The sequence below is a fragment of the Dromiciops gliroides genome, chromosome 2, assembly GCF_019393635.1.
Source record: "Dromiciops gliroides isolate mDroGli1 chromosome 2, mDroGli1.pri, whole genome shotgun sequence".
NCBI lineage: Eukaryota > Metazoa > Chordata > Mammalia > Microbiotheria > Microbiotheriidae > Dromiciops > Dromiciops gliroides.
Genome location: NC_057862.1, coordinates 470,340,705 through 470,353,587, shown reverse-complemented (window position 1 = coordinate 470,353,587; position 12,883 = coordinate 470,340,705). Strand labels below are relative to the sequence as shown.

General features: G+C 41.4%; 1 protein-coding gene across 6 annotated transcripts in view; it reads left to right on the top strand.

Annotated features, from left to right (window-relative positions):
- Positions 1 to 12,883, top strand: part of OTOF (otoferlin) — a 185,015-nt gene that overhangs the window by 111,976 nt on the left and 60,156 nt on the right. For 5 of the 6 annotated variants that reach the window (XM_043987816.1, XM_043987814.1, XM_043987818.1 and 2 more), the window contains exon 9: positions 7,079 to 7,210. The exons of the other annotated variant lie outside the window; for it this stretch is intronic. In XM_043987816.1, the coding sequence (XP_043843751.1) occupies positions 7,079 to 7,210 (132 nt within the window). The remainder of the gene's footprint in view (positions 1 to 7,078; positions 7,211 to 12,883) is intronic. 6 annotated transcript variants of the gene reach the window in all.

Sequence of the window (12,883 nt, the reverse complement as noted above, 5' to 3'; positions counted from 1 at the left end):
AATCATAGGATTTCCTAGAATGGATGCTCCTTGAAGGCAGGCCTTGTTCCATATTTGTCTTTGTTTCCTTAGGCCCTATCACAATGCCTTACATATAGTGAGCACTTAATAAGTGCTTGCGGCAGTGGCATTGAATCATAATATAAGCCTCACAGGCTCTGTGATCCAAGCCATACTTGAACAGGGATCCTTTCTATATCATCCCTGACAAGCGTTCAATCAGCCGCCACTTAAAAATCTCTAGGCACCCACTCAATAGTCACCCAAGGGAGGTTATTTCCAGTTCCTCCCTCAGGGGCCAAGCAGCACAAATTTTATGCCTCGTGCCTGTGGAGGGCCCTTCAAATACTTGAAGACAGAAATCAAGTACGCCCTCCGGCTAGCCTTCTCCAGGTCTTCCATCTGATCTGAGTGAGGCATGCACCAAGGACTGTCCTAGTGACTTTCCTAGTCACACTCCTCTGAAAGTATCATGGGCTGGAAAGTCAGTTTCCCAGCTCAGCTGCACACACCAGACTCCCTTCTCTAAGCTTCCCCCAAACAATTGCTTTACCCCCTGGCTACCAGAGTATTGTGGCCCCTGCCCCAGGACATTTTAGAATTCTGAAGGCCTTTACAGCCATCAGCTTTGAGGGAAGCCAGTGAAAGGAACAGGAGAACTCTAGAAAACTTTCACAGTACTGCTGTGTGCGCTAACAGAAAATATTTTGTCTGAACCCAGTTATTGTAATAACTATTCACTGAAATAAAATATCTGATCACACCCCCATAAAAGGAGAGGAAAACTGGGATTATTTGAACTATTCATGGTTCTAGCAACCCTCCCTTAAGAAATGAGTGTCCTGGGACAGCTAGGTGGTGGAGTGAATAAAGCACCAGCCCTGGATTCAGGAGGACCTGACTTCAAATCCAACCTTAGATACTTGACACTTACTAGTTGTGTGACCATGGGCAAGTCACTTAACCCTCCTCAGTGCCCTGCCAAAAAAAAAAAAAACAAGTGTCCTCTCCATAGGAGAATTCTGAATCACTCTAGCAGGAAAAACAAAGCAATGAAGTTTCCAAACCACCACCCAACTGTGTTGTTTAAAATCTAAATTGGGGGTTCTAATCTGCTCCCCCCTCCCCCCCGTCTTGGGGGGAAGCTGGCTAAAATCATTGATAAATTCAGCAAGAGTTTAGGCTTTTAAAGATTTATTAAAATATACATATATTATAAGTTGGTGAAAAGAGAAATTTAGAACAGATTCCTTATGGCATGGAAATCCTAGCTCAGATCTAATTTGGTATAGCCAGAAAGAAAGAAAGCAATTTCTTTTCCTAGCGGCCCATGTGAAATATCTCACCACCAAGCTAGTGTCCAAACGACTAAGAGCCCCCCGCCCCATTCTCCATCTGCCACCAAGCTCGTTTCCTGGACAAAAAGAGGCCTATCCTCAAAGGCTTCTCCCAGAAGCCCTCTGTGAAACAGGAAGCAGGGCTGTCCACATACACAGCTCCAAGCTAATTGGCAGGTAGCTTTGATTGACATGACTACAGGCGATTCTATAGACGAAACTTCCAGATGCCAAGTCATGTGCTTTCTCCTCAGTGCAGAGCTCTGATTCTCACACAACAAAATGTTGAAACATGGAAAAAGAAGTGACTAGGCATTGTGGAAAAGGCTAGGGTGAAATTTCCCCTAAGGCAGCATGGTGAAATACTGCAAATACTGTGACTTATGTCACAAGGAGATCTGGGTTCTGGAGTTGGCTCTGCTATTAATTAGCTATGTGACCTTGGGAAAGTCTTCCCACCACTCTGGGCCTCAGTTTACCCATCTGCAAAATGAAGAGGTTGGGTCCAAGGAATTCCAAAGTCTCTTCCAGCTCTAAAATTCTATGCTTCTGTGATTTAGGCCTATTTCTTCATCTGTAATATGGGGAGAATAATACTTAGCAATATCTGTCTCATACTGATTTTGTAGGGATCAAAGGAGATGTTGCTGTCTTTGAAATAACTACATGGGGTGGGTAGTAGTTGCTATATTATCATCTCCATGATATGGAAAAGGGAACTGAGGCTCAGTTCATTTCTAGAACCAAGAGAATCCATGCTCAAGGAACTTGACTAATATTTATTGATAACAAAAGTGAGGATCCAGTGAGGACATGTGCACTTCAGTGGAACAGCCACCCTGGTTCCATTTGTCCTGATTCTGGGACTTGCCTCAAACCAAGCACACACCAAGTCCAACCAGGAGTAACCCAGGCCTGCCAGGATAGCAAACTGACCATGAGGATTGAATTCTGTTCACCTCGCTTCAGGAGAACTTGGGGAGGGAAGAGTTAGATTTATTCAATTCCTTAGGTCAAACCTGTGCTTTCATTGGTGTTAAGAATGTCAGGTGAGTAACCCCCCCCCCATGAGAAAATCAGTAATTATTTGGCAACTTAGGGAGTTATCTGAGGCACTGAGATAGGCAGCAACCTTCCCAGGGTCACACGAGCCAGCATTTGGCTTGTCAGAGAATGGACTTGAATCCAGGTCATTCTGACTCCAGGGCTGACTCTGTATCTACTACTCCATCCACCTCTATTTTTTTATGCTTGAGACTCAATAAGCTACCTAAGCAAGCTTTACAAATGGACCCAACCTGATGGAATATTATTGTGCTATAAGAAATGACAAGCAAGATGACTTCAGAAAGGCCTGGAAAAACATGTATGAACTGATGTACAGTGAAGTGAGCAGAACCAGGAGAACACTGTGCACAGAGAGAGCAATATTGTTTGATGAAGATCTGTGAAAGACTTAACTATTTTCAGCAATACAATGATCCAAGAAAATAGCAAAGGACTATTGATGAAGCATACTATCTACCTCCAAAGAAAGAACAGATATTGATGGAACAGACTGAAGCATGCTATTTTTCACTTTCTTTCATTTTTTTTCCTTTTAATAAAGTTTTCCTGTATAAAATAACAAATACGGTAATGTTTTGCATAATCATACATGTATAACCCATATCTTATTGCTTGCTGCCTCAGGAAGGGAGAGGGAGGGTGAGAAGGAGGGATAAAAATTGGAACTCCAAACTATAAATAAAAATGAGTATTACATTTAGAAAAAAAACAAATGTACCTAACTAATCCAGAGTAAGAACACCCCATGTACCTATGACGGCACCGATCTAAAGTCAGCCTATGCCCAAGCTGGTAGCTAATGGTTATACCCTATGGATTCACTGTAATTCCAGCTGTCGATGTGGCATTTCCCCTACCTCACCTCTATTTGGGGAAAGAGCCAACTATCGGCCTGCTTCAGAAGCAAAGCAGCTTGCCTGAGTCTACCTATCACAGAGAAAGCCTAACCTCATTGTTACCTTTGTCTGGTACCAACTTTATAATGACTTTTATTATCTGTTCAAATATGGCTCCTGCAGTTCAAGGTCTTGGCACTTTACTGGGGGAGAAAAGAGATGTAAGATTTGCTTGTGACCACTTTCAGGCTACTTTGGGAACTATACAAAAGAACTGTCACAAGAGGTGAACTTAGAGAAAACCACATTTTATTCCTCTTTTAGTTCTTCCAAAGTTGAAAATATCAAGTCTTATTGCTAAGGAAAAAAAAACCAACCCCCTTTTCTCTCTCCCCCCTCCCCTAAAGTCCCACAGTGCAGAGGACTCAGAGGGGAGATGACAAAAACCCACCCCAAATACTTAAAAACAAACAAACAAACAAACAAACAAAATAACCTGTTCAACAAAAGCTATGAAATCCAGAACAGTGCATGACAATTAAAAATGAAGAACAGAGGGGCAGCTAGGTGGTGCAGTGGATAAAGCACCAGCCCTGGATTCAAGGAAGACCTGAGTTCAAATTCGGCCTCAGACACTTGGGACTTACTAGCTATGTGACTCTGGGCAAGTCACTCAACTCCTATTGCCCTGCAAAAAAAAAATTTTTTTTTAAATGAAGAAGAGTAAGGGAGTGGGGGCCTGGGATAGCAAAGTAGCTTGCTCATGTTCATGGTCATGCAGCTAATAATAAGACTAACACCAAATATCCTGCCATCTATCAGAGTCGTTGCAAGACAACTAATTTGTTATTTTAATCCAATTCATCAAATGCCAACCATGTCCAAGGCACAGAGATAAAAAATAACAAAGTGCCTGCCCTCAAGCTGTTTATAATCTGATGGGTTGGATAAGATACAAAAAAAATGAATTGGTTTGATACAACTCATGATAGAAAATAGCAATCAACAAATATTTAATAAATGCATGTTATGTTCCAGATACTGCTGGGGGTGACAGTAATAATGCTTTATGGTTTGTAAAGGGCTTTAGAAATATTATCAACCCTGCGAGGTAGGTGCTATTATTATCCCCATTTTATATTTGAAAAAACTGAGGTAGGCAGAGGTTTTGTGACTTGCCCAGGGTCAAACAGTTTTTCCTGACTCCCCAGGTTTTCCTGACTCCAGGCCCAGCACTCTAGCCACTGAATTACCAAATTGCCTCCCCTTGCAAGGGAAAGTACAAGCTGCTGGGGTGGCTGAGCTTTGAAGGAAACTAGGGGTTCTTTTTTTTTGCAGGGCAATGAGGGGTAAGTGACTTGCCCAGGGTCACACAGCTAGTAAGTGTCAAGTGTCTGATGCTAGATTTGAACTCAGGTCCTTCTGAATCCAGGATTGGTGCTTTATTCACTGTGCCACCTAGCTGCCCTGAAACTAGGGATTCTAAGAAGTGGAGGGATAGAGGAAGGCATGGGGATGGCCAGTAGCAGGGAATGGAAGTAGTAGATGGATTAGACCAAGGCACATCTAGAAGTCCAATTTGGATGAACCAAAGTATGGTTAAAGAGATATATAATAGGCTTGAGAAGATGGGTTTTAGTCAGGTTGTGAAAGGTTTTATGTGCAGAAAAGTTTGTAATAGTGAGCCAACTGAGCAGAGGAGTTGGGGTTTGAGGAGATATTGAAGAAAATCACTTTGGCAGATACAGATAGATGATAGATAGAAGATAGATAGATAGATATAGGATAGATTAGAAATAGGAGAGACCTGAGGCAGGAAGATCAATAGGAGTAAAGGGAAGAAGACAAATAAAAGAAACCTTATGAGGGTGGGATCAACAATTTAGCAATTTATTGGATATATGGGACAAGAAAAAATGAGGAGTCAGGAATAGAATGTAATAAGGGGAAAGAAAGGATACTGACAGCATCCTGTAAGAAAATTTGAGGTGTAAGTGGTCACTTTTGTCAACCAGACTTTTCCAGAACAGGTCTCTAACCTATGCATGGCTGGAGCTGCACAGACTAGGCCAGAGACAGGTGAGTCAGGAATTAGAAAGTTTATTTTCTAGGTGAGGAAAAAAGCTTGCAAGCAAGGAGGAGCTATAGACACATGTGCCAGGATCCCACCCCTAGTGTGTGGAGATCTCAATACTTACACTAGTGACTGTCCAGTGAGCTCTAGCCCTGGCAATGAGGAAGCAGCAAGCTTGTGACAAGTTTGATTCATTACAGGATGTTCCGACTTTTTCCAGTGTTTGTCTTTCATCAGAGAACACCTGGTGAATTGTGTGACTAGCCCAGAGGGTGAGATCATCCAGAGGGTGAGATCATCCAGAGGGTGATCACAAAGAATTGTTGTCCTGCCAAGTTCAGGGTTTAGCTTGCTTGCTGGGTCTTAGCTCTGGAAAACAGGGGATCTGAGTTTGTCACTTTCAATTAGGGGAATCAGGAAATGTTTCATAATGGAGTTGGTATCTGCACTGGACCTTAAAAAAACAGAGGACTCTTAGCAATCAGAGATGTCAAGGGCATGTGCTCTAGGCGTGGGGAACAGTCTGGATAAACATATAGAGGTAGGAGAGGATAACAAGAGATTCTGAAATGGCTAATAGTCCAGTTTGACTGGAACACAGAGTGCATTAAATGGAGTGATTTTTTGGAGAGACTCAACTGATAGTATTTTATCCTTTGGGAAACAGGGAGCCACAAGCTAACATGGAATAGTGAACAGGACAGCCTTGGAGTCAGGAAGGGCCAGAGTTCAAGTCCTGGTTAACACATATATACTGTGTAATTCTCTAACATGGGAGATCTCAATCTGGACTCCATGAACAATTTCAATATATTTGATATTTCAGTATAACTGGCTCCGTTGCAATCTTATACATTTCATTTTGTGCATTTAAGAACATTATTCTAAGAAAGGGTTCATAGGCTTAACCAGACTGTGTCAAAGGGGTCCATGACACACAAAAAGTTAGAATACATTGCCTAAGTCTATAAGTTGCCAAGAAGCATTAGAAGAAAGAATTTCCTCACCAGGGAACTCCCTATACTGATGAAATCTCAAATCTGGACTTAAAAAAAAATGTGATTGGGGACAGCTAGGTGGCACAGTGGATAGAGCTCTGGCCCTGGAGTCAGGAGGACCTGAGTTCTAATCTGGCCTCAGACACTTGACATTTACTTAGCTGTGTGACCCTGGGCAAGTCACTTATCCCCAATTGCCTCACCACAAAAAAAAAAAAGGTTAAAAAAAATGTGATTGGATCTGGAGATATAAATGGGGCTTACATTGAGAAATGGAATGTACATCATTTTTTTGTAGCTTAATAAGAGGCTGGAGCTCAGAGCTCAGTTCTGTGGGTCATATAACCTACTATGCATTTATAGCAACTAGGTGTTTAGTAGGGCAGCTAGGTGGCACAGTGTATAGAGCACTGGGCCTGGAGTTAGAAAGACTCATCTTCCTGAGTTCAACTCTGGTCTCAGACACTCACTAGCAGTGTGACGCTGGGTAAGTCACTTAACCCTGTTTCCTTCAGTTTCCTCACCTGAAAAATGAGCTGGAGAAAGAAATGGCAAACCACTCCAGCAACTTTGCCAAGAAAGCCCCAGAGTCACAAAGAGTCAGACAAAACTGAAAATGACTGAACAACAACAAAATGATTATGATTAGTTGCATTAAATTGAATTGGATTCTTGACACTCCCTAGTGCCAAGAGAACATTTCATATACTGTACCCTCACCTTCACAATCGGCCCCTTTTCAATGCCTTTCCGGTCTTCCTCCAGGTCAGCATCACTGTCATTGAAGCTCGGCAGCTGGTGGGGCTGAACATGGACCCTGTAGTATGTGTGGAAGTGGGAGATGACAAGAAGTACACATCCATGAAAGAGTCAACCAACTGCCCCTATTACAATGAGGTCAGTGACCCTGTGGCCCCAAGATATTGGAGGGATGCTAGAAGAGGGGCCTGTTCTGCCTTACAGAAGTCTTGACTCTGCTCCCAGGAGGGGCTCCCTTACCAATCCTATTTACAAAGAACCTTATGAGATAGACATGACCAAAGGACCTTAGGATACTGCCTAGCAGAGTCCTTCATAGAGTGCATTGTAGATATTGACAGATTATAGATATTGATATATTAACATAGATATTGAGATCTATTCATGATCCATAGTCCTACACAACCCCTAGGTCTTCTTACACAGCTCACTGCAGTCACTGCCATCCAATTGCTCTGTGACAGCTTAGCTTAAAAGTCAGTTGCTCTACCCTCCAGCCTCTTCCAGGCTCTCCATTGGTCCCAGGTCCACAGCCTTTGCTCTGTTGGGGTAGGGTACAGAGCCTAAAGACCTGTGCACCATGTTTGTTCCTCCTTTCTAAGACATAACTACATGGGTTGATTCTCAAAGATGTTTTCTGCAGTTGTCTGAACCTCTTTTCAATTCTTCTGGGAAATTGGAATCTTATGTGCTAGGGTGGGGAAGATCCTATTCCCTCTGGCCATTTGGATTCCTTGCAGGCAACTAGCCTCCAAATTGGGCCTTAAGAATTAAAGGAAGAAAGAGAGGGATATTGCTTTTTTGTGGGTTTTTTGTTTGTTTTCTTTTTAAATTTTTTTTTATTGTTTAGAATTTTATTTTCCAAATTACATGTAAAAGCAAATTTTAACATCAATTTTTTAAAACTTTGTGTTTCAACTTCTCTTCCTCCCTCCCTTCCCACCCCCCACCCCAAGAATTCAAGCAATTCAATGTAAGTTATACATGAGTAGTCATGGAAAACATCTCTACATTAGCTAGGTTGTGAGAGAAAACAGATAAAAACAAGACTTCAGATTAAGGAGTTGTCCAAAAAAAAAAGTGTTTCAGTCTGTTTTCAGATACCATCAGTTATTTCTCTGTAGATGGATTGCAATTTTCATAAGTCGTTCAGGGTTATATAGGATCAATGCCTTACTGAAAATAACCACGTGCTTTCAAGATCATCTTTACACTATTGCTGTTACTTTGTATACAATATATTTATCTCTGCCTCAGTTCATGTGGGTCTTTCCAGGTTTTTCTGATAGCATCCTGTTTATCATACCTATTATATAGTACCTTAAACTTGATAAAGAATTTTCTTCACAATAGCCCAGCAGAGTAGGTACCATACATTTTGCCATTGTAGTCAATCATCATAACTATTTCCTTCCATCCTATTCCCTTCCAATGATATTTACTCTATTTTCTATCTTATTTTGCCCTATTCCTCCTCAAAAGTGTTTTGCTACTAACTGTCCCCTCCCCCACTCTACCCTCCCTTCATTCACCCTTCCCTCCTTATCCTCTTCCCCTACACTTTCCTGTAGGGTTAAATAGATTACTCCTCCCAACTGGGTGAGTATGTTATTCCCTCCTTGAGCCCACTCTGATGAGGTTAAAGTCTTTGAGCTAATTCTGTTTTCTTAATTTTTTCTTCCTCCCTCCCTCCTCAACTCCCCCTATGAAATCAAGCAATTCAATATATGTCATGCATGTGCTATTATGCAGAACATCTTCACCTTCCTCAAAAGTGTTTTGTTAGGGGGCGGCTAGGTGGCGCAGTGGATAAAGCACCGGCCCTGGATTCAGGAGGACCTGAGTTCAAATCCGGCCTCAGACACTTGACACTTACTAGCTGTGTGACCCTGGGCAAGTCACTTAACCCCCATTGCCCCGCAAAAAAAAAAAAAAGGTGTTTTGTTTTTTACAGATCCCTTCCCCAAATTTCCCTTCCCTCCTTCCCCTCTTCTCCCACCCACCTTATCTCCCTCCCCACCCACTATTCCACAGGGCAAAAATATATTACCATACCCACTTGAGTATTTTTGTTATTCCCTCTTTGAGCCAATTCTAATGGTAGTAAGATTCACTCACTGCCCTATTCTTTCCCCCTCTTCCCCTCCCCATCATAAGCTTTTTTCTTGTTTCCTTCATGTGAGCTACCTCTCCCCATTTTACCTCTCCCCTTCTCCCTCCCCCAGTTTATTCCTCCTACCCCTCAGCCCTATTTTAAATATGTCATCATGGGTTAGCTAGGTGGCACAGTGAACAAAGAACCAGCTGTGGACCCAGGAGGCCCTGAGCCCAAATCCAGCCCCAGACATAAGACACCCCACCCTGTTTGCCCCACAAAGAACAAGGATAAACAAAAATGAATGCTTTACAGATATCATCCCTTCATATTTAGTTCAGACATGTGTCCTCTGTGTATTCCTTACTGAGAAAGTTCTTATGAGTTGGAAGAATTATCTTCTCATGTAAGAATATAAACAGTTTAACCTTTTAATGTCCCTCATCATTTTTTTCCTGTTTACCTTTTTATGCTTCTCCAGGGTCTTGTATTTGAAAGTCAAATTTTCTATTCAGTTCATGTCTTTTCATCACAAATGCCTGAAAATACTCTTTTTTTCATTGAAATCCCATTTTTTCCTCTGAAAGATTATACTCAGTTTTGCTGGGTACATGATTCTTGGCTATAGTCTCAGTTCCTTTGCCCTCTGGAATATCATATTCCATGCTCTCCGGTCCTTTAACGTAGATGCTGCTAGATCTTGTTTTATCCTTATTGGAGCTCCATAGTATTTTAATTCCTTTTTTCTAGCTGCTTGCAATATTTTCTCCTTGACCTGGGAGCTCTGGAATTTGACTATAATATTCCTGGAGGTTTTTCTTTTGGGATCTCTTTCAGGAGGTGATCAGTGAATTCTTTCAATTTCTATTTTACCTTCTGCTTCTAGAATATCAGGGCAATTTTCCCTTACAATTTCTTGGAAGATGATGTCTAGGCTCTTATTTTGGTCCTGGTTTTCAGGTAGTCCAATGATTTTCAAATTATCCCTCCTGGATTTATTTTCCAGGTCAGCTGTTTTTCCAAGGAGATATTTCACATTGCCCTCTATTTTTTCATTCAGTTGGATTTGCTTTACTGTGTCTTGATTTCTCATAAGGTCACTTACTTCCATTTGTTCAATCCTAATTCTTATGCAATTATTTTCTTCAGACAGCTTTTTTATCTCCTTTTGCATTTGACTTTTCAAGCTATTGACTTTTTTCTCATGACTTTCCTGCATCGCTCTCATTTCTCTTTCCATTCTTTCCTCCCTTTCTCTAAATCTTCCTTCTATCTTTCCTACTTTCTCTTCAAAGTCCCTTTTGAGAGCTTCCATGGCCCAAGACCAGTTTATATTTTTCTTGGAAGCTTTGGATGTAGGGGCCCCGAGTTTGTTGTCCTCTTCTAAGGGTGCACCTTGATCTTCCTTGTCATTGAAGAAACTTTCTATAATTCTAAACTTTCTTTACTTGCTCATCTTACAGTCTTTTACTTGACTTTTAACTCCCCACGGGGGGGGGGCTGCTTCTAGGCTACACTGCTGTCCCCAGCTTTAGAGGGTCCCAGGTGTTTTGGTTTGAGGGAAGGCAGGTTTTTCTCTCACCTGTCCTGTTCTCTGGTCTGAAGATAACATCAAGCATACTTACTAAACAACCAACCAGCAAAGCTTTCTGTGGTGTGGTTCTTAGCTTTGATGAGCCTGTGCCCCTCCCCCACCTGGGCCTCCCACTACTCAGGATTTCTTCCTGGTTCCCTGCTGGGGAGGGACAACTGAATTCCTCCCTAGGTCCCTCTGACCCCCCTGTACTTTCTTTCCTGGCCAGCCATTCAGCCCTCTCACTCGAACACAAGCTCAGTTCCCAAAGATGCTGGTGCTGCAGCTGATTCAGAGGCTCAGGGTTAAGTTCCTCTGGTGGGGCGTGCCTGGGGTCTTTGTCAGCACAATTGCGGGGTTGGACTTTACCGGTAGATCAGCATGGCTCCCTTTAATCTGTCTATGGCTGGAAAATAATCTCAGCCCATACTTTTGTGGGTTTTTCTGTTCCAGGGGCTCTTTTATTGCTGTTTTTGGGGTAATTGTCTCAGGAGCTCTGTGTGTTTAATGTCTTTCCTCCACCATCTTGGCTCTGCCCCAAGAGAGGGATATTGTTAATGGAATTCATGCTTCAATCAATCAATAAGCATGTATTAAGTGAATACTATGTACCAAGCAATTTCCTAGATGGGAGGGGAGCAGGGGGCAAGAATCCCTTTCCCTCAGGGACCTTCTATGGGGGAGATAAGATGTACATATCTAAGTATAGATAGAATGTTTTTAAAGTTTTTGTTTTATTTCATTTTTCAATTCCAAAGTATTTTCTCCCTATTCCACCCCTTCCCCAATTTAAAGGGGAAAAAATCTCTTGTAACAATGGCTGTTTATCCATGTTTCTTTCATCTTGTACTTGTAAAGCTGATCTTTTGAACCCAAGTATAAAATTTAATATTTATTTCTATTAAATTTCATCTTACCAGGTTCAGCCCAATATTCTAAACTGTCAAGAATTTTGGGGGGGATGTTAACTATGCAATCCAGTATTAGCTTTCTCTCCCAGCCTCATTTCATTTGCAAATATGATGAGCAACCCATGTATAGCTTTATTTTTGTTTTTGTCAATTAGTAAGCTTTTATTTTCTCTCCCTCCCATATAACCCCTCTCAAATTGAAAGAAGGGGAAAATCTTGTACCAAATATACACAGCCAAGCAAAAACAAATCCCTGCACTGACCATATCCCAAACTATATGACTCATTCTGCATCTTATGTCCTTCAGATCTCCATCAGGAGATGGATGAAGCAGGAGCTTCATCATTAGCCCTCGGGAATCCTGATTAGTTATTGCAATGATCAGTGCTTTAAATCACTCAAAGTTCCTTGTCTTTAGAGTGTTGCTATTATAATATAAATTGTCCTCCTGTTTCTACTCATTTCACTATGTACCAGTTCATACAAAGGTTCCAAGATTTCTCTGAAGATTTCCCTATCGTCATTACTTACAGCATGACAATATTCCATTATATTCTCACACTATAATTTGTTCTACCATTTCCCAATTTATGAGCATCTCCTTCATTTCTACTTCTTTGCCACTTCAAAAATAACGAACTGCTATAAATACTTTTGCACTTGTGGGTCCTTTTCTTCTTTCTTTGAAGTACAGGTCTACTATTAATATAATTTAGTTAAAATGTCACAATTTTGTGACTTTGAGGACATATTTCCAAGTTGTCTTCCAGAATGGCTTGGAATAATTCACAATGCCACCAACAGTGCCTCGACATGCCTATTCTATCTACACCTTTATCAAGTCATTGATACAGAGACCAAATAGCAGAATAGGGATTTGAACCCAAGTCCTTTGACCATAAATCTAGAGTACTCTATACTATACTAGTGAAATCCAATGTCAAAGGCATGTTGAATAGATTAAAACACTACAGAAATGCAAGTTGTCAGTAATAGGAGGAGGAGGAAGAGGAGCAATGGATACATCCTTTTTAGTGGAAAAGTCCCTGACCAATATAAGGATCCAGTTTTCCTTAAGAAATTCCAAAACAGAAATATACAATGGTCTACTGGTGCTGAAGGAACACCTCCCCCCATATATGGAAACAAAATGCAAAGGTTTACCTTCACCAGGTAAACATCTGTAACAAGTGCTTTATTATCTCATTTGACTTCCATAGCAACCCTGTGA